The 22,176-nt window shown below is 40.5% G+C and overlaps 1 protein-coding gene and 3 non-coding genes across 5 annotated transcripts in view; 2 read left to right on the top strand and 2 right to left on the bottom strand.

Annotated features, from left to right (window-relative positions):
• The first annotated feature begins 135 nt into the window (after nucleotides 1-135).
• Nucleotides 136-218, top strand: trnal-uaa. Its single transcript has one exon. It is a non-coding gene; the product is annotated as a tRNA-Leu (tRNA).
• Nucleotides 219-728: 510 nt separating this feature from the next.
• trnal-uaa lies at nucleotides 729-811 on the bottom strand. Its single transcript has one exon. It is a non-coding gene; the product is annotated as a tRNA-Leu (tRNA).
• A 5,718-nt stretch (nucleotides 812-6,529) lies between these two features.
• trnal-uaa lies at nucleotides 6,530-6,612 on the bottom strand. The gene has a single exon. It is a non-coding gene; the product is annotated as a tRNA-Leu (tRNA).
• Nucleotides 6,613-6,988: 376 nt separating this feature from the next.
• Nucleotides 6,989-22,176, top strand: part of nkain2 (sodium/potassium transporting ATPase interacting 2) — a 93,414-nt gene continuing 78,226 nt past the window's right edge. For both annotated transcript variants that reach the window (XR_005204173.1, XM_037750935.1), the window contains exon 1: nucleotides 6,989-8,383. Coding sequence is in view for 1 of the 2 variants with exons in the window: in XM_037750935.1 (XP_037606863.1) it covers nucleotides 8,330-8,383 (54 nt within the window). In the remaining variant the exon portion in view is untranslated. The remainder of the gene's footprint in view (nucleotides 8,384-22,176) is intronic.

Below are 22,176 nucleotides of genomic sequence, written 5' to 3'. Positions count from 1 at the left end.
TACAAAAGTAGCTTTTTTCCACACGATATTTTGAATAGCCTACCAGTTGCATATAGCGAAAGGGCTAATGGTACATCATGACTGTGTCCACTTCAATACACCGAGCTATAATGAAGAGATTGCATTGCTTTAAACACCAGGATGGCTGAGTGGTTAAGGCGTTGGACTTAAGATCCAATGGACATATGTCCATGTGGGTTCGAACCCCACTCCTGGTAGAGACAAAACTTTAATCACAAGGTTTGATCCAGGACTAAGGTCAAATTTCATGTATCGGTATGTGTTGAATGAATAGCCAATAGGAACGCTCTCTCTCTGAAATGACCTGAATTGACCAAAGTCTCCCGTTACGGGCTAGATTATTTAAAGCCTGTAAACAGAGCCATGAGGAGGTGCAGAAGTCTAGTTTTCTATCAGAACACTTGAATAACAATTGAATTACAATATGCTCAAAGGTTATTATGGATTTTTTGTCCAATGATGCCAAAAACACCCTGAACACTGCTCTGAACCCTGTTTTTTTCTCTCAGATAAAGCAACAAAAACAAAATCTAACCATCATATACATACCGCTACATATATGAAATTTGACCTCTGCTTTTAACCCAGAAGTGGGCTGCTGTTAAGCAACTTTGGGTTTAGTGTCTCACTCAAGGACATGCAGACAGTAGGAGTCTTGAAGTGAACCTTGTGATTAAAGGTTGTTCCATGATACACCCTATCGTCTGTACCAGGAGTGGGGTTCGAACCCACGTGGACATATGTCCATTGGATCTTAAGTCCAATGCCTTAACCACTCCGCCATCCTGGTGTTTAAAATGAAGCAATCTATTCCTTATTGTTCGGTGTATTGAAGTGGACCCAGTCATGATGTACCATTAGCCCTTTGGCTATATGCTATATGACTGGTAGGGTGGAAAAAAGCTACTTTTGTATTTTTACTTAAAGCAGCTATAATTCATATCTCTATAGAAACAATGGATCACATGTGCATAAAGTAAAAATGGTCACTCTTAGTGATGAACCCATCCAACTGCAGATTTCCTCAGCTCTACAAAGTGTTGTAGCTACTTTCAGCTCATTGTTTTGGATTTTCACCCTGCTATTTTACTGTTCTGGTTCAGTATCAGAGCTCCATCATTTTTGTCCACAACAGCCAGTTATATTCAGCTAAAAGCTCTGATAAACCCATTGTACGCTACCTGCCCAGCACCAAACGACAGCTAGAGCTAACTTTTAGTAGCTAAAGAGCCCTCAAGAGTCGGTGGAGACCAAAAATAGAGCTAAAAGGAGAGTGACTATTGGACTTACATTTGCCAGGTAGCAAGAAACGCAATGCCATGTCTGCTGGATCTGTCAATATACGCAACCGTATGCTAACAAGCTCTGCAACTTAAAATGTGGTATTATGTCAGTGTTGAGTTCAAAGCTTGTCTCCACAGCCCAAAAGTAGCCAAAAAAAACTAAAAAAAAGAGAGGACATTTTCAAGAAAAGTAATTTCACATATACTCTATTTTAGTCCGACATTATTATAATCACCTCACCTCGGTTTGATATTTATTATCTTCTATAGTTACATTTAAATCCTTCACATGGAGGTTACCTTTTTCTCACATTATCCTCTTGTCTCACTTTCACTGTCATTTTGCTTCTCTCTCCATTTCTTTCCTTTCTCTCGTTTCCACCCTCACTCTTTCTCTCTATCCATGTGAAATTGTATCTAAATTCTGCCCATCCTCGATGTCATGTGGTGTAAACAGCAGATATGAGTCTATACTCTTCACTGGTGCACTCACTGAAACGGATATTCCACATTCATATAGGCTATTTCCAACTACCTGGGTCTGCAGTTAGATAGTTTTTCAGATAGGATGACGTGTAGGAGGTATATGAGTGGCAGAAGGTTTGTGTGTTTTGCTTGTGCATGTGTGTGTGTGTGTGTGTGTGTGGGCTGAGATAGGCTGGCAGCAGCAGGCATCTGGTGACATCTGGTCCAGACAGATAAAGTAAGAAACACGTACTCACACTCTCACTATCTGGAAGAAGCTGCCTATTTCTCTCTCTGTCACTTTCTCTCTCTCTCTTTCCCTCTCTCTCTCGCTGTCAAAATCTCAAATTAGCTTTATTGACAGGAAAGCAGCATATGTTGGCAAAGCAATCCAATGGCCATAAAATAATGTGTCTTTTCTATATGAGTGCCTTTCTTGAAACCGCATAAATGACTATTATTTTCTGGGTATATTTTTTTTATAAATACTGTAATGTCTCTCTTTACGAGAGAAAGTGTTAACTCTCACTTTTTAAAAAAACAACAACTTTTAAGCAAACATGCAGGAGAAATTCTTAAAATGTTTATAAAAAATAAAAAGCTAATTTGATGTCCATGACAGCTGGACATCTCCATCTGCTGAGGTTGATCATGTGATTCAGAGGAGCTTCTGAGTGGACCTTGTGCTGAGATTGTTTTTTGTCAACTGCTGTTTCCAAGTCCCAGAGAGCACTTTGTAATCATGACCGCTTGTCTTGCTTCTTTTTCATTTGTGGATTTGTGGCTTGATGCACCACTACTAGAGCAGTTATCATCCATTTATACTAGGGCTGTCAAAGTTAACGCGATAATAACGTGTTTTAACGCAAATTTGTTGTAATGCCACTAATTTATTTAACGCATTGACGCGTTAACTAGAAAAAATTAAGGAATCCATGTAATACTAGCATATCGCGAAAGAGGCTAAATAACGCTCCAAACACACGCTTTGTATAAAGCACACATTTGTATAAAGCAAGCATATTTGCCCACTCCCATGTTGATAAGAGTATTAAATTGACAAATGTCCCTTTACGGAACATTTTGAACGGATAAAAAAATATGTGATTAATTTGTGATTAGTCGCGATTAAATATTTTAATTGAATGACAGCCCTAATTAATACTAATGACTTAACACATCAGAAGGATTCAAAGGTTTATTTGTCACCAACTTATGTGTAGTGTTGTTGCTAAAAGACTTGTGTGGAAAAATAAGGATAAGAAAAAGGATATAAAATAATAAAATTATAAATATATTTCAAAAAGTTAAATATACATGACACCAGTGCAAAGGGTTCACTAAATTGGCAAAATAACTCTTAAATTAATAATTGCCATTCCTGGTTGTCAATTTCAGAAGCAATGTGTCATCTTAATCCAACTCTGATAATAACAAATTTTGATAATATTGCTTGCTTATCTCTAGGAATGCAATTTACCATCATTTTCATTATAGGATATTATCTGCAGATTATTTTTGGTCTATATACTTGGTCTATAAAACGTCAAAAAATAGCAAAAAAATTTCATTACACGCTCCCAGAGCCCAATGTGACATCTTCAAATGTCTCGTTTTGTCCAACCAACACTCCAAAACACAAAGATATTATGTTTACTTTCATAAAATATTTGCATTTGAAAGTATGGATCCAGAGAAATTTTGATATTATGTCTTAAAAAATTGCCTTAACAATTAGTGGAATATCATAATCAATTTTCTGTCATACAGTAATCGATTCATTCAGTTGTTTCAGTAGGCTACTAGAGACTTCCTAGTATAATATTAGCTTTTACATCTGCTCATAATCACACTTCGAGATTTACACACCCAGATGAGATGTGTGATATATTCATCCCCCCCGAGCTGACAGACCTCTGACCATCAGGGACCTCATCACCCTCAGGTGAACCGGGGCCAATGTCCCAGTGGTCCTAGGCCTCCGGGGCACAGGCCAAATTGGCCCGGTGAGTGACCTCTGTGAGAGAGCAGATGACGTGTGACAAAGAGAAAATTAGAGAGGCTGACTATCACAAAGAAGGGCCACAGAAATGACAAAGATTGGGACATAAAGAAAGAAGGGAAATGGAGCGGGGAAATGATATAAAAAGAGATGTGGAGGGATAAAAATGGAGAAGATGAGTGGAAAACATGGGCGGATGGATGGATGACTAAGTAGGTAAGATGATAAATAGAAGAAGGGATGGTTGGATGAATGGGTGGATGCTTTGACACATGGCCCTCGGGGAATCAGCCATTATACATGCCACTGTCACTCAAGATTAGCGGCATAATTAAACTCCTGTCGCACTGCGTGTGGTTTGAACGTGTGTGTGTGTGCATCTGTGTGTGTGCGTGTGTGTGTTGATCTGAATGTGTGTGTGTGTGTTGTTTTCCTGGGTGTGTGTGGGAGGGTAGACTGTGACAGAGATTGATGGTGAGGGGAAAGCAGGCCATTATGTTGTATAGCTAAAGCAGTGATAGCCTCTACACCTCTATGTCTGTTTAAACTGCTGGCCATTTCATAGGCGTGGCACAAGTGACCCCACAACACACACACACACACACACACAGACTCCCCACTTTTAATTGCTTGTGTTTCAGGAGCATTTTGTTGCTTAATTTGGCTGGAGCCTGTGATGCCTTCACTGAACTCCAGCCGCAGTGGGAACAACACAGAGAGCCACTGAGCTAAATTAAGTGTCATTCATAAATGAGGCAATCTCACTCCTCTGAAGTGTTAACCCAAAGGCTCTTTCCAATAATTGATGGATAGTTGTGAGCAATTTTAATGTGCTACATGAAATCTTTAAACACTCTGTCCCCCTTTTTTTGCCCCTCAAATATTCTGCCCCAGAGTCTCATCATCACTATAATGGTTGAAGGCCATGTTTCTTGAGCAGCTGCAAGCCGACCAAAGCCACATCTCTCTGTCTCTGTCTGTGTGTGTTTGTGTGTCTCAGTCTCAGTGAGTGAAAAGAGCCCCGCCGCTCCCCTGCCGAGCGGAACATCAGCCTCATCAAGTCAGCCAGAGGCAGCAACAACAGGGCCGGAAGTAACACCCTTTAGCCTTCAAAATAAATGCACAGTCCAAAAGAATGAAATATTCTGAAGTCAAGTTTTAAAAAAGGGAATGAAAATACTTATAAAATAAAAAGCCTAAATTCCTACTTTTAAAAGTATCTAGGCTATAATCACCAATAAGAAAGCAGAGCAGACAAGCTAGATTTATAGTTGAATACCATCATAAGGTAGGCCTACCAGTTACCAATAACCAAAAAACAATTCGGCCTACAATTTTAAAGGGACTGTTTGTAACTTCTTACATGTATAAATCACCCAGGTCGGTGTCCCATGCTCGCTCGCATATGCGAGCGCTATGCGCGCTCGCGTTTGGCTACGCTGTTCAGACAAGACTCCAACACAAACTACGCGGCAGCACCAAAACCGCAAAGTTATATCTAGTGAAGCCCATCTTGCAAAACAGTGTTGGCCGCGGTATGAGGACGCGGGATAGACCGCAGCTTTGGTCTCCAGGGCCAGAGTCTCTGCTCCTCAGCTCCTCTGCCTGCCTGCCTTCACTCAGCTCACTCCACCTCACGTTTATGCGCGCACACTACACACTGCAGAAGACTTCGTAGCTCTGAGAATATCTAGTGAATGTACAGTGGACGTTTGTGCAGAAATAAATGCTGCAGCTCCTCCAGACCAACAGAGGTTTCCCGTGTTTTGTGAAATGACGGGGCTCCGCAGCGAGAAACGTTATCGTCTCTGACCAAAACTCCGATGTCTCCCCTGTTCCCTCCGACCGCGGTCGGGAGGCTGAGGCAGGAAAAGCCAACACTAGGATCAGCACTGATACATGGAGAGACCTTCGTCTGGTCAGCTAACATTACTGCCAAGCAGCTGAAATATAGAGTGATATTGTGCTTTTAGCTGACGTGTGTCGCCTCACTGTTTTGAGCGATGCTCGTTCACGTCTATGTAGAGCGAGCACAAGCGCGAGGCCGATGCTGACTTCGTGGACTTAACGGCCACAGGTGTCGCTGTTAACAAGCAAGTCCCCTTAAATAGGGTTGCCAAATCTTCAGAAAGGTGTTGTATTCATTTCTGGGGGTATATGTGATCTTTTCAAGTGCAACTCAGCTGTTCATTTCTAAAAGCCATGTAGATATGAGAAGATGGGAATCAGACTTCCATGTAATTGCTATACACTTCCTGTCGATGCATAGAGCTATTTCTGAAAACTTTTTTTGAAAGTTTCTTAAAGGTGTACAAATGACAAATTTCAGGATCCACTACAAGATGTTTCTGAAAACATTTGAGTCGAGAACAGCCAACAGGAACGCTCTCTCTCTCTGAAATGACCTGCGATCGGTCAAAGTCTCCCCTAACGGGCTAGATTATTTAAAGCCTGAAAACAGAGCCATGAGGAGGTGCAGAAGTCTAGTTTTCTCTCAGAACAATTGAATTACAATATGCTCAAAGGTTATTATGGAATTTTTGTCCAATGATGCCAAAAACACCCTGAACACTGTTTTTTTCTCTCACATAAAGTGACAGAAACTAACCATCATTTACATACATGAAATTTGACCTCTGCTTTTAACCCATACTTGGGAGAAGTGGGGAGCAACTTTTGGGTTCAGTATCTCAGACAGTAGGAGTCTTGAAGTGAACCTTGTGATTAAAGGTTGTTCCATGATACACCCTATAGTCTGTACCAGGAGTGGGGTTCAAACCCACGTGGACATATGTCCATTGGATCTTAAGTCCAACGCCTTAACCACTCGGCCATCCTGGTGTTTAAAATGAGGCAATCTATTCCCTATTGTTTGGTGTATTGAAGTGGACACAGTGTTTATGTACCATTAGCCCTTTAGCTATATGCTATATAACCGGTAGGGTGTAAAAAAACTATTTTTGTATTTTTACTTAAAGCAGCTATAATTCATATCTCTATAGTAACAATGGATCACATATGCATAAAGTAAAAAATGGTCCAACGCCTTAACCACTCGGCCATCCTGGGGTTTAAAATGAAGCAATCTCTTCCTTATTGTTCGGTGTATAAAGGTGCAGAAGTCTAGTTTTCTCTCAGAGCACTTTAATATGCTTAAAGGTTATTATGGATTTTTTTTTTGGCCCAATGATGCCAAAAAAAAGCATCCTGAAGGGTTATTATGAACACTTTTATTTTGAAAATCCCAACCAGAACAGCTCTGTTGCTGCGCGGTGTTTGACTTGACAGATGGCAGCCGAGAGACGCTCCTCAGCGGCTGTCTCTCTCTCTCTCGGTCCGCTGGTCCATCCCGGTTCCCATTGTCTCTCTCCTCTTTCTCTCACTCCTTGAAGACGGTAACATAAACTTAACGCCGTTATTATCCGCTCGTATCGCTTCGTGTTGGAGACTTACCTCGACCTGAAGTGTCTCTCTGCCTGTCAGGAGGCGGTTGAATTAACCGACCAACGGCTGACTAACGGCCGACCAACGGCTGACTAAACGGCGGTTGGTGTTGTGGAGCTGACGGTGGAAGATGAACCAGATGAACCAGAGGAAGAAGAGGACTTGTTAGCCACAACAGAGACGCCGTGAACCGTCTTCCAGTTGGTCTGGTGACTGGTGACATATCACAACAACATTTTTACTCACCTAAGTGGATAAAAACAGAGATACTGGATTACAACCGTGGTTTTCTGGAGCTACCGGACCGCTGTGTGTGTTTTTGTTCCCGGTGTGAAGGAGAGGATGTTGCCGCTACATGCCCGGTACTTCCCCTGAGAGGAGAGCAGAGGAGAGGAGAGGAGAAGACCACTTTCACTTGTTTTCTCCACCCTGTAACAACCAAGTGGTGCTTTAATCGGATTATTAAACAAAAAGAGCATTTAATCTGGGGGGATATATATCCATTTAATATATCACCACCTCTCCCTTGATTTCTTCTCAAGTGGCTAATTCTGTGACAAGGATGCTATGATCTAATCCACGTGATTGTAGACTTTCTGGTCCAGTAAGATGATGACTGGACATGTATAGTCCCTGTGTGGACATAATTGGAGAGTAACCTTTTGTCTCATTGGTCAAACTAGTTTTATCCCACATTATCAGACAAATCTGATTTACCAATCAATCAAAAATGCACCACATGACCTGATTTTCTACCATTCAGTTGGCTTTGGAATAGGATTTCCCCAACAACCAAGCTCCGGATACATCAAGAACACTTTGTGGACTTGAATCAATCCCAAAGGGTGTATCTTCCATCTTTTTGACCTCTGACCCCCATACATGTCAGGCACCCAGCCATTTGAATGAAGTAGTAGTAGCCTTTTTTTATTCCTCTGAGCTCCATCGGTGGGTGCAGGGGCTGTTCGCTGAACCTCCACCTCCACCTGGGCTGCCAGCCAGCCAGACAGGTCCTCCGGGAGGGATTTTTTTGAAGGTCCAGCTGGAGGATTTGGGAGTATTACCGAGAGTTTCTTCTCCACGTGGATCCACTGGAGAGACGGAGGAGGACGCCATGGGGTGCTGTAGTGGCAGGTGTACCTTGGCCTTCATCTGTGGCATGCAGCTGGTAAGTGCTACTATTGATCCTAAATATGAATCAGAAAACAGGCATCTTTACTAGAGCCGGGACGATACACCTATCTCCTGATCACGATGCTTGGGTTCCGATTCGATATGTATTGCGATTCTATATTACGATTTATTGCAATTTTGGTTAACTTTTTTAACACTCGACCATAGGAATAAGTTGAATCATAAACTTAAAAGGGACTTTTACTTTGAAAAATATCTAAATTAATAAAGTAAAAATGCTTGATTTTAAGCATGTATGTAGTCAGAGATGTCCTGAAGTCAAATATATCAGTCATTATTTATTAAAAATGTTTTTCCAGCAACGCAAAAATCAAAGAATAAAGACATTTCTTCATGAATTAGTGGTATTTTCCATTTAATTCATAAGGGACATATAATGTTTTATACTTCTGGTTAATATAATCCAATCAATCTTATTTCCATAAATGTATTTTGTATATACCGTACCCTTTGTTAACACCTTATTTTGAAAACCGGACGTAGTCACGTGTGTATATTTCCTCTAACTTCGCCAAGTCCGTCTCTAGCTCTTCTGTTAGCTCCCTTCTCTTTATACATCCATGGTCAGCTCCACCGGGGCCGTTTGAATGCATTTAACATAAATGTCAGTATAAGGGTGCTCTACAGTTGTAGCTTCGGCTGATTCGACCACGGAGATGTGAGTGGCGGCCACCTTGTCCGCACATTACCGCAATACGATAACGTTTCCTGTCCATGACGGAGTTAGCATGCAGCTTTAGCCGCGATGTCTAGCTCTACTTTTCCTGGCAATGTGTGAAACCCAAAGTGTGTCCATGCTTTACTGGATGTGTAGTGTTTACCACTTTGGATTTCATCGTGATACGCAGGTGAATCGATTTTTTTTCTTTCCTCACCCCTAATAATGTTTACCTTGGTGACAAGACGTGGGTGGATAGATGGAAGGATGGATGGAAAAAGATGGATGACTGAAAGGTCACATTTCAGAAGTTAATAGGTGTGTAAAAGGTCACGATACAAGCTGGGATCTGGTTTCAGGGACAGACTGACAAATGGCTGGATGGAGTGAATGAATGGCTGTAGGTGGGACCTCGGTACTAAGAGTCCATATAGAACCTTGATGGATAGACGGAGGCCGGGAGTGATAAATGGAGGCAGTGGAGGTAAAGGAGGGATGGATGGCTGGATGGCAGATGGATAGATGTATGGGGCAGGAACATGTGATTTATGGGGGAAACATGTATGGATGGAGGGAGGGAGGGAGGGAGGAGTAGAGCTGATATATAGACTCATGATATCAACTCCCTCTGTGTCTACCTTATTCTCCAATCACCATCTGTGTCAATGGAAAGTGGTGCCAGGAAAGACAATGGGGAGGGATGGGTATGTAAGTGCGTGTGCATACATGTGAGGATGTGCAAGCAGGAACACAAGTGCTGTTCGGTTCTTGTAAATCCCATCTAGGACTCTTGGTCCTTTTTGTTTCCCAATCATAGGAACAATTTTACAATTCTACAAAATTCTGTAGAGTAGATGATCTTCTGTCAGGTCAAAGAAATGTCCAGAACAGCATGAACATAGTGGATTTTTATTAGCAGAAACATTTTTTTGTTTCACTGTTCAATCACAAAGAGAGAAAGCCGTCACAGAAAAAGGATGATAAACTCAACACAACATTGGCACATTATGGCCTGATAAAGTTGATATGATATATCTTAGCAAAACGATTACCTATTTACAGAACGTTACCAACTTTACCATTAATTTGGAATGTATTTCTGGCCAATTTAACAGCCATGAGACCCACAATAGACCCGGGTAGATAGCAGGTCAACAGTAAATGCCCATTTGAGTATAGGCAAAAATGACACTTTTATACTGCATGCAAAAAACTGTATTGTTTTTTTCCCAAAACTGCATGTGATTATCATAAAGTGGGCATGTCTGTAAAGGGGAGACTCGTGGGTACCCATAGAACCCATTTTCATTCACATATCTTGAGGTCAGAGGTCAAGGGACCCCAAAAAATGAGCCGAACAGTGGGCTGGTGGCCACTCCCCGCCGCTCCGGTAGAAGGACAAGCTATCGAGCTAACTAGCCAGCCATCCATCTCCGTAGCTGCGTCCGTTCTCTTCCCGGTGAGCTGCGACCACACTTTACAGCCCCATTGACATTTGTTGTCCTCATAACAACTATAAACAATGGCCATTTTCTTTTGTACTTGTGAAATGACCACGGAAAACAGTTCAATGTCAGTTTTACTCCGATTCTATTTCTATGGTTAGAACGCTCTGTAGAGCTGGAGGGAACTGCAGAGTCAGGGCTGATAAATGTCTGTGGGTTTGTCACTATGAGCAACACTTTTCACATTAAACGCCCTTTATTTTTTGCTATGATAACTAAGCTCCTCACCCGGCTCCACGTAACCAAAAGAGCATTAATACTGTACATAATATCAGCAAGAATAACAAACTGAGTCCATGGCAAGATTTCTCTGGATGCTAGCCCGGAGAATGAAGAAACATCAGCACATCAAGTGGAAGCAGAGTAGGAGGTTTAGACAAAGTGGCAATAAATCCTGCTTTTCTTTAAATGCAGCAGTCTTAGAGGAGACGTATAGAAACTGAAGACGTCCTGGTGGTATAGAAATGGGACATTGTATAATGTAATGCATAGTGCACCGATGCATAAACATGAGCCCAAGTGCTTGCGCTGTAGCATTCTCAGCTCATGGAGTCATGTACATACAGTAGGTGCAAACTGAAGACCTATTGTCATGTTGAATAGGACACTGTTACAGACTAATACCCTGTGTGTGTGTGTGTGTGTGTGTCTGGCGTGTGTCTGTATTATGTACATATGAAAATCACCTAATTTGCGGCAGGATATTAATGTGTGTGACCCTGGAGTGGGTGCATTGTGCTGTGAAATGGGACATTGGGATGGGATTTTTTAAAATTCATTTTTGGATACAAGCCAACATGTGTCTACGGTACGATGCCAACGAGATTGCCTCATGTGCTGCACATACATGAAACACACCATTGTGCTGTAAATGGGAAGGCTGTGTGTCTCCGTAGGTGAAAAAGAGAAAGGGGAGGGTTGGTGTGTGAGTGTGTGTGCTCGTGAATGAGATGCTGTCACAGTGATAGTCATTGTGTCTAATGCGGTGGAACTAATGCTATGCCATAGTCAACAACATGTCTTGCTCTGTTAACTGTTGTAATAGCTAAGCCAGCTGATACCACCACTAGCTGAGTTGGAGGTCTAACACTACTGTATGTTACTGTTTGGCCATGCACAGTTAGTTGCAGCCATTTAGACAGAAGCCTCCTGATGGTTAAATCACAAAATAAAAACATAAAATCTCCACATTGTGAGGATGTAATGATAAAGATATTAAATTCTTGTAGTGTCATTGCTGTAATTAACCACAGGAAACCGCACTACCCACATTCCTCTTTGTTAATGCAACCTAATTGACCACAAATTAAAAGACAGCTTTGTTCTCTGCTTGCTTCTCTGCGTTAAACCCCCTGCCGGAGGTAATTGTTTTTGCCACGTAAGGCTTTCAATAGTTGACCTCGCAGACCAGAAAACAATGCTGGATCAGTGTGTCTCATGTAGTGGAACTGATGTCTTAATACAACTCTTAACAGCAGTTTTTATTCCGCTTCATTAGCCGGGTTAATTGGCGAGATAGGTGATGTCACTGTAGCTGGGCAGAGATCAATGATCCAGGTTGGAGATATGTCTGTTTCGCCGCTGACGTCACCGCGCGTCAAGTCTAATCAGTCCCACAAGGTGAGACTCTGCCAGCTTGTGAGCCAAATGAGAGTAAATATAGTGAGTTCCTGGGTGCTATGGGCTTATTAGTTTGGCTGTCAAACCACAGCTCAGTGGACCATATTAGTGCTTTTCCTGCAGTGGCTGTTGGTTTCTGTTCATTTCAGTGTGATTTCAGGCTGCGGCTAATGGTTATCTTCATTATTGATTAATCTGCAAAGTATTTTCTTTTCATTTTTTAATCATTTAATATATAAAATGCTACAAAATACTTACACATACCCATTAAGGCTGAACAATTTTGAAAAAAATATCTAATTGTGATTGTTTTGACTGATTTTGCAATTGTGATATGATTTGTGATATTAAAGGGAATGATACTTTTTATATCATTATTCTCATTTTCATTGAAAAACATTAAATTTATTATAGTGTGATTTTTGCAGGGATCAAATATGTTATTTTAAGTCTTTAGAATATGATGTGTTTGGGACATCTCTGCAGCACGACAACATTTAATTTAAAATGGTATTTTGACTCACATTTCGCCTTTAAACAATATTGTGCCTCCTGCTATTTGAAAATTGCATAGGCCATTTCGCGATTTCGATTAAATTTCGATTAATTGTGCAGCCCTAATACCCATCACAAATCCTAAAGCCCAAGGTGACATATTCAAATTGCTTATTTTGTCTGACAAACAATCATTCAGTTTACTATCACACAGGAAAAAAAGAAGAAGCAAATCCTCACAATGGAGAAGATGGAGCCAGAGAATGTGTGGCCTTTTTGCTTGGAAAATGACTTACACGGTTAATCGATTATGATTGTAGCAGGTGTCTTTTCTGTCAATCAACCAAGTCGATAAATCAAGTAATTGTTTCAGCTACATTTGAAAGGCTGTAGGACTGATCCTCAATCAGACTCAGCAGGAAACGTTGATTGGGCGATTGGCTCAAGTACTGTAATCATGTGATTTGGTCCTCACACTGTGGGATCAAGAAGCTTTGGTTAAATCAACACGTGTGCCTGCAGTGAAAATTGTACTAGTCCCAAAATAAGAGTTGCTTTTTCCAGATTAATAAAATGTTTTGAAGAGATTTATTTAAAAAAATATTGCTTTTTGGGAATAATAGTTTACAATGATGTTAAAAAAAATCCTAAAATGGTGACTTAAATGCCTGTATACCCAATGATATGGTTGCCAAATGGGTAAAAATGATAAAATATATATTTAAAGGAGTAGTTTGACATGTTCAAAAATACACATATTTGTTTTCTTGCAGAGTTGGATGAGAAGATCAAAACCATCCTCTAATCTGTATGCCACAATAAATCTAAAGCTACAGCCAGCAGCTGGTTATCTTAGCTTAGCATAAAGACTGGAATCAAGGGGAAACAGCTAGCCTGACTGTCTAAAATTAACTAAATCTACACCTATCACTAATTAATCAGTACAAAACCAAAGTGTAAAAAACACTGGGTGCAGTTTTACAGGGGGTTAACTATTATTTGGCCGGGCGCAGATTCCTGTAGTCTTGTTGTCACTGTGAGGTTGCCAGCGTAGAATTAAATAAATCACTGCGCCTTTCCAAGAAATAGTCCCACACAATTAAAGAAACGAGATACTATATTCATCCTATGGACATGAGTGTGTTCAACAGTGTTATCAATTAGAGCTGCAACGATTAATCAATTAGCTGCCAACTATTATATTAATCACTCACTATTTCAATAATCGATTAATCGGTTTGAATAATTCCTTTAAGAAAAAAAGTCAGCCAGCTTCTTAAATGTGAATTTTTTCTTGTTTCTTTACTGACCATAAACTGAATAAATTTGAGTTGTGGACAAAACAAGACATTTGAGGACGTCATCTTGGGCTTTGGGAAAAACTGATCGATATTTTTCACCATTTTCTGACATTTTATAGACCAAACTAATCAATTAATTGAGAAAATAATCAACAGATTAATCAACAATGAAAATAGTTAGTTGTTAGTGACGTAGGAGACGTCTTGTGTCCAGTCAAGTTTTGCAAAAAAAAAAAAGGCATTATGTTTTCGGGTTGTCCGTACATCCGTCACATTCTCGTGAACCAGATCTCAGGAACACTCAAGGATGAACTGATTACATTTTGGTGGTCAGAGGTCAAAAGTTACCTTGACTTCACAAAACACGTTTTTGGCCATAACTCAAGAATTCATATGCTAATTATGACAATTTCACACAAATGTCTATTAAGATAAAATGATGACATTTTGGACAGAAATGGATGTAAACTGCAACTCGACTTGTTAACTGTTGGTTGCAGCCCTAGTACCAATCTTCTTGTCTACAGTAACTCTTGACAAAACGATTAAGGGTATTCCCCCAAATTCCATATTTCCCTATATCCCTATTTTGAAAAAGAAAATACATACAATTGGGTTATTTAAGTCCTAATTAGTTGCAACAGTAATATTACTGTGCGAAAGTTGGACTGTGAAGAGTGGGTCATACTGCTGTGAATAGAAGAGGGTGGAAGATTTTAAAGTTGGTACAAAATATAACAGAGCAAGCAGATCATAGCAGATCAGATGCTGTTTGTACCAACACCTTTTTCCACACACACATGACAGATACACATATGCCACCGGTGACTCATTTTCTGCGCAGATGGTTGTGGTCCTTGTTGCTATATCTGTCCACACGCCCACCAACTGCTGTCACAAAGACGATTACTCAATCATCCAATGGCGGCAATCGATGGCCTCACTCAATTGGCTGGTTCGGCAGAGCTTGTGCAGACGGTTGGTGGGTGTTTATGTTGATGGAACGTTAATTATGTTGTTGGTGTGTAAGCTAATTGAATACAGTGAACGGAGTAGAATTATGGCATAGCAACACAGCGTAGTGCATAATTACAGTGAGATAATAATTCATGATCCAATGGAATACATACGGAATCGATTTTTCAAAATAAAACACCAAAAAATAGGAAAGACAAAAAACATTTTGGTAATTTTCTTGAGCCAAATTTTAAGAAACATATTCAGTCATAACCCAAATGTACAAGATGAAGATTGTATACATGCACTGTAACAAGGTTGGACACATACAGTGGCCGTAGGCTATCTGAGACACAGTGTTTATCTGTCTGCGGCAGTACATTCCTGTGACATTTCCACCATTGAGGGAGATAATGAATAATTTACCACCTGGAAGCTGCGACATGAATGCAGAAACGGTATCTCTGCATGTGTGCCGTGTGTGTTACCTGATTGCAAAACAGTCATGTGCAGTCATTCAAACCCAGAAGTCAATACTCATCTAAGATGCATTTCAGTGGGAAAAAAAAACAACACAGATAAATCATTGCTGTCATGTTGGATTTTCCAGAAACACAGTTAAAAGATATTTTGACTTTGGAATCATCAATTTCAGCAACATGAAATGACAAAATATTTACTGGTGACTTTGGTTAATTTCCGTTGATTTGGTTTGCAAAATTGGAATAAATTCTCCATTTAAATTCACTCATTGGAGTTTTGCAAAAAGTTTCTCCCACTCAGTCTGATTCAGCTCCAATATAATTTAATGATATTCAGTCACAGTTATTTTGCTGGTTGCGCATCAAGCTGTTGGTTTTTCCAGCATTTTGAAGCAAATCCCCTTTGAGAGTGCTTTTGAGTTGAAAGCGAACGGAGCTCCTGCATCTTCAGACCTCCTTCCTCATCGCCACAACTCAGCGAGATAAAAAGGCTTTGCTATCCTTTATGTACAACGCCGCTTTCAACAAGGGCCACACGCAATCTCTGCTCTGAGTCTATAGATTTCCTGTCGCTTTTTCTTTTTCGCACTCTCTAATTTGTCAGTCTCTGTTCCCCCAGGTCTCTGTCTTTTTATATATGCCCACTGTCTCCGTGTATGTCTTTTCTTACCTTTTTCATTTCTTTATCTCTCTCCACCTCCTCTTTCTCTCTATGTCTCTGCTTGGAGGAACACAGTCATCACACCTCGGCCACTGACTTGACTGGCAATCCATTCGACGTGTTTCAATAGAGTCTGTGCACAAAACAAGCTTTCTTTTGATGATTCCATTGTGCAAAATCAGACCTGGAACCCTGTAGATCAGACCAAGCTGCATTCCTATTGTTCGGGTTTTTCTCTGGGGTAAAAGATTATTGTACTTTTCAGGCTTTCAGCTGTCAATAAAGTACAGTGTCTTGAAAAGTGCTGGCTTTTTTGAGAAATTGCTGGAGAATGCAGGTAATGTGGTTTAGAGGCAGTGGGAACAAAAAACTGGGATTAGGCCTTGTAGGAGCTACTGTTGATGAATTGTTGTACCTGTTGAGGGCATGTATTTTTACATTTTCGACTCTCTGTTTTCTTGAGGTAATTGTTCTTCACTGTTTGCTGTTTGCAGCCCACTTAGTTAATGTTGCAACACTTGTCAAGCTTTCCGTTCTCACACATATGCCGTTAAGAATGATAACTGTGGCAGATTTCTAACAGTTGCTTGTCTATGATTGAAAAATCACTGTTCCTGGGTGAGGTCTAGCCAATGGTCAGTTACAGTTTGTGTTATAAATGTGTCTGAGTGTATCTTTAAAGTAGGGCAGTTGAAACCAATGCTCTAACACCAGATTCATAATAGCCTTTACAAGCCTTACTAATTCATTTTATCTGCAGATGCCTGTAAGGTACAGCTTGAAAAACAACAGGCCAATAAGCCTGAACCAGGAAACTGTAGTTAAATTGCACCTGCTTTTTGCAGTGGTGCAGAAGTAATCTGTAGTCTGCTGCAGGAATTATATCTGCAGTGTACATCTGGCTGAACTCTCCCAAAACAATTACAGTGCTATTGACAGCCAACCTCACTAGGAGATGTTGAGTTTATTTCAGGGCGATGTGCTGCGGTGCTGTGATACACGTTATCGTAGGTCAGACAAATGGATCCGCTCTGTTCAGCCCAACAGATATTTTTAATTACTCTGTCGGAGCCTCTGCTTCCTCTAGTACACTAACACAGAATGAAAGTACTTAGTTCTCAGCATCGATTTTCATCTTTTGCTCTAAGTCTTTGCAAATTAACTTTCTTTAAAATGATCATATCCTCAAATGCTGAAGGATTGTACAGTTATATGTTTTTTGCACACCAAATCATGCCTGTACTAAAAAATGAAAGTAGCAGGGCAAGCCCAGTTTCTGACAGCAATACACTGGGTGCATAATCTGGGTGGTTTGTTGTCATGGTGAGCAGTCATCTTTAGGGGAGGGTCTGAAAAACTCAACATGATCAAAAGTGTCTGCAAATCCACAAGTTTCTTTGCAATAGCTGACTTCTATGTTCCACTCAAAACTGAATAAAACCAGGAATAAGATAAGTCAACACTAACTACGGGTCCATCCCAGATGTTCTTTTCTATATCACATCTAATTTAGCTGATGCTGTCAAAGATGAAACATTTTAACATCTGGAATGTTGTGATAAATAACACAGTATAAGGGGAAAATCGTGTCTGGTCTACATATGCTGTTTGGTTGTAAATGTGGCAACATATTTGCTGTGCTGAAGGAAAAAAAAATCCAAAGTAGTCCATCAACAAGCTGTCAGCAAACGGCACATAACTCTGCACAACCTGGAGTGTTCAAGTTCAGTCAATACATTAAGGTTTGGAAAAAGACCAACTTTTGCAATGGGAAATATGCAGTAAGGTGTATTTTACGCTGGAATGCGTCCAAAGGACCGAGCAAGAGGCTGTTAGAGCCTCTCAGCCTGGATAGTAGAGTGCTGCTGCTGATGACAAGGTCCTTCACAACACATCTGGAGGTGACTCTTACCAATTGATCTCGGATGGCTTAGATAGAGTAACGGAAGTGGGTAGTTGTCTTGGTATTTGAGCCCTATCATATTTAAGTCAATGAGTTGCTATAGTGTTGTAGACCCTCCTCCCATCTTACTGTGCTCCATTAGCATCTGTAGTTCAATCTTACATTAGATTTTTCTGACAGGCTCAAACTATCCATAGTCTAAGCGAAATTTATATCTATAATCTAGTTCCATACCAGGATCACTGCAACATCACTTTTCTGCTTTTTCTTTTTGTACCGCTTTTCTCATAAACTGCAATTTTCCACCCTAGATTGTTTTTTATTGTAAAAACAGCATGGGTTCTTCTTCCAGTTGAGATTGTGGCCTGTAATGTAAAAGCATTCGGAGGCTCGCAGAAAGGGTGCAAAATCATGATGCTGTATCAACTCACGCTGTCATCATAAAACAGTCTGAGAAACTGTGTAAGAGTGGAATCAGTAAAAAGTGAAATCTTTTTGTTTGAGCTGGGAAAAGCTGACTCAATCTATATTCTCCCACAGCCCAGAGGAGGCTTTAAATTGAACCCTTACACCGTTGGATTATTTGTTCTGTAGTCTCAGTGATACTGACATGCATAGTGTGGAATCACATCCACTGTATAGACCACTTTTGTGCCTCTATATGTGGCACTACGCTGTACTGTAGCACACAATGTTATATAACACAAACAATTAGGGCTATCAATCAATTAAAATATTTAATTGCGATTAATCGCACGTTTGTCCATGGTTAATCACGTTTTTTTATCTGTTCAAAATGTGAGATTTGTCAAGTATTTAATACTCTTATCAACATGGGAGTGGACAAATATGTTTGCTTTATGCAAATATATTTATATATATATTATTGGAAATCAATTAACAACACAAAACATTGACAAATATTGTCCAGAAACCCTCACAGGTACTGCATTTAGCATAAAAAATATGCTCAAATCATAACATGGCAAACTGCAGCCCAACAGGCAACAACAGCTGTCAGTGTGTCAGTGTGCTGACTTGACTATGACTTGCCCTCAAACTGCATGTGATTATCATAAAGTGGGCATGTCTGTAAAGGGGAGACTTGTGGGTACCCATAGAACCCATTTTCATTCACATATCTTGAGGTCAGAGGTCAAGGGACCCCTTTGAAAATATCCATGCCAGTTTTTCCTGGCCAAAATTTAGCGCATGTTTGGAGCGTTATTTATCCTCCTTCGCAACAAGCTAGTATGACATGGATTTCTTAGGCTTTCTAGTTAACGCGTTAATGCGTTAAAGAAATAGTAAGTATAAGTGCAAGTTTAGAGCGTTATTTAGCCTCCTGAGCAAATAAGTTAATACGACATGGTGGATTCCTTATGTTTTCTAGTTTCGTATGATACCAGTATCTTCACTCTAGCTTTAAAACACGCTACAACCTAAAATTCGCAAGTTGTGTGCATTAAAGAAATTGCCAGTTAAAACAAATTTGCGTTAACATGTTAACTTTGACAGCCCTATAAAACAATACTTGATTAGTTAAGACAAACAATGTTTTGGTTTAGCCAGGCATTTGATGTGTGACTTTGTCTTGAACTCGTTTTCTGAAAAATCATGTTTTTTTTTCCGTAGGTTAAGTATCTGGCTCTAAATACTTCTAAATCTAATACCCATGAGCTTCGGCCACCTTTGCTATGGAGAGCAAGCTAATCAGAGGCCCAAATCAGAGCTGTAGCAAAATTTAAAACGCTTCATTATTGCAGTTATGAACAAAAATGGCACCACAGTTGCTGAATTCTCCCAAAATTGACCCATAGTCCTGTAAAAAAAACAGTTTTCTCAACAAAATATAGGCCTTTTTCATTAATTTTGACATGTCACGGTAGCAAAAGCACAGGTGTAGGTAATAAAATTAATGAAAGCTGAATTCTATTCAGCTGCTTCACTTTCAGGGTTTTGCAAACTGGCTCACTGTCACACTGTCACGACTGACTGGGACACTTGAATAGAACAGAGCCCTCGCTAATGTTATAGTTAACACCTGTGCTTTTCCTGCTAGAACAAGTCAATATGTCAGCCACCTTTGGTGTCAATATTTGAAGCTTGGCAGTTGGATGTTATTGGAGTTGTTGTTAATATCTCACATTATGCATCACACGTTTTTTTTATTCGTTGTTGAAAGAACCAGATATATTCTCATTTGTTCATCATTTTTAGTGATGATTCAATCGGGAGAGTTTCATGTCCATCCAAGAAGAAGTGCCACTGTCACCACCTATTACTGTCTATGGAGAAAGTGAAGGAGACTTGCCTCATCCCAAATCACAAGTCGTTACAGTCCACTGGCCTCCCTTGATTCTGTATTTCAGTTGTAGGAAGTTTGTCCTTTGCTTTGCAGCGATGGCAGTTATTTCATCTGTGATGCAAGAAACAAAGAGGCAATGGATCAAAAGATAGTACGGCAAACTTCACACGAACGCGAAGCTCATTTATACACTGTTTTTTCTTTAGCAAACACATTGGTGTCTTCCTGTAGAGTATGAGGAAAAACAAACATCCATACAATAAAAAAATGGCACAATAATCTTCACTTCATCCCAAAAATCTTAAGCAAAAACCTCACATTTGTGGAGGGCACTGACCAAATAAGACTAGTCAGTTACATACAATTGCTTGTTTCTTCAGAGCAATTTTGTGGCCAATTTCAATCTCCCTGCATCGCGCTCCCCAACTCTCGACCACATCTTTTGAAAAATCGCCGGTGGTTTCATATCGACACTCAGCAGAGTGAGAGGAAAGTGAGGCGACGACATGCAACAAAGGTCATGTACTGGATCTGAGCGAGCGACACCACGGGCGCGTGTGTCTGCTGAGCTGCTAAGATGTGTATCGACGGCGCTGGGAGCTGACCTTGTGCGTGACCACCACTGATGGATGAGCTGATGGTGTTTGGCCGAATACTGCTGCCTCAATATTTACACACGGGCAGACAGGAAGCTCGACACAAAGGGCGCACAGGCAGCCGCGCAGACAGACACTTGCTTTTCTTTCTGTTTTATTTTAACGCACTTCAAACTGCTGCGGTGCTCGCTGCTCCTGTATTGCTATTTACCCCTCAAGGTGAAACACTCCCCCATTGTTCTCTGAGAACTCGTATCCTGTTGATGTAGTTGTTGCTATTGTTGTTGTTGCCGTGAATCCTGATATTCCGCCTGCGCAGCCGTTTTGATCTTATTACATCAAAGGAGCGCTTGAATTATAATGGCGAGCCACTGCAAAGCAATGCCTCGAGCTTCATTACACATAATTATGAGATGGAGATGTGACTGGTGTCAGATGAGCACCTCCTTTGTGGAGGAAAAAAACACCATATTTTTAGACCGACGCTGAAATTTGTCGAGTGTAATGGATTTTTGGGGGAAAGTTCCCCAGCACAGAAAGGTGTATGAAGTTACCAACACTTAATATTTAGCTGGAAATAGCAAGAAAATTGGCAATGTGTTTAGATGGGAGCAGTGCTAAAATTTCATTTCTACTAACGATCTAACAGTCCTCCCATCAGCAGTGAACTTACCCCTGATTAAACGTCTTCTTAGACAGTCTATAATACATGTAATGATACCAATAACTTTATTTATATAGCAGATTTCAGGAGCAGACGTCACAAAGTGCTTCACAACAAAAGACAAAAAAGCAAGTAAAAGACAAAACATCAGACATGAAATGCAGACATCAAGCTAAAAACATAAAAGACACTAAAAAAACAAAAGCAAGTCTAAACAAATGGGACTTGAGCTGCTTTTTGAAAGTGTCCACTGTGTCCACAGATCTGTATCCAATGAGAGAGAGTTCAAAAGTTTAGGAGGTACAACCTCAAAAGCACAGTCTCCTTTTGTCTTGAGCCTGGAGTGAGGAACAACCAACAAACCCTGAACAGAGGACCTCAGAGACCTGCTGCTGATGTAGTAGAAGCTCTTTAATGTAGGCAGGCGCCTGACCATGCAACGCTCTAAACGTGATCACAAGAATCTTGAGCTGGATTCTAAATTTGATGGGAAGTGGCCAGTGTTTTGGACCTTTTGGAGAACTTGACCAAAAACTTTGCAGCAGCATTTTGGACCACCTGTAGGCGATTTAGGGAAGTATCGCTAATGCAGGCGAGAAGAAAATTGCAGTAGTCAA

This window comes from Sebastes umbrosus, chromosome 18 (assembly GCF_015220745.1).
Source record: "Sebastes umbrosus isolate fSebUmb1 chromosome 18, fSebUmb1.pri, whole genome shotgun sequence".
NCBI classification, from domain to species: Eukaryota; Metazoa; Chordata; class Actinopteri; order Perciformes; family Sebastidae; genus Sebastes; species Sebastes umbrosus.
The sequence above is the reverse complement of the archived record's forward strand: the minus strand, read 5'-3'. Positions and strand labels throughout refer to the sequence as shown.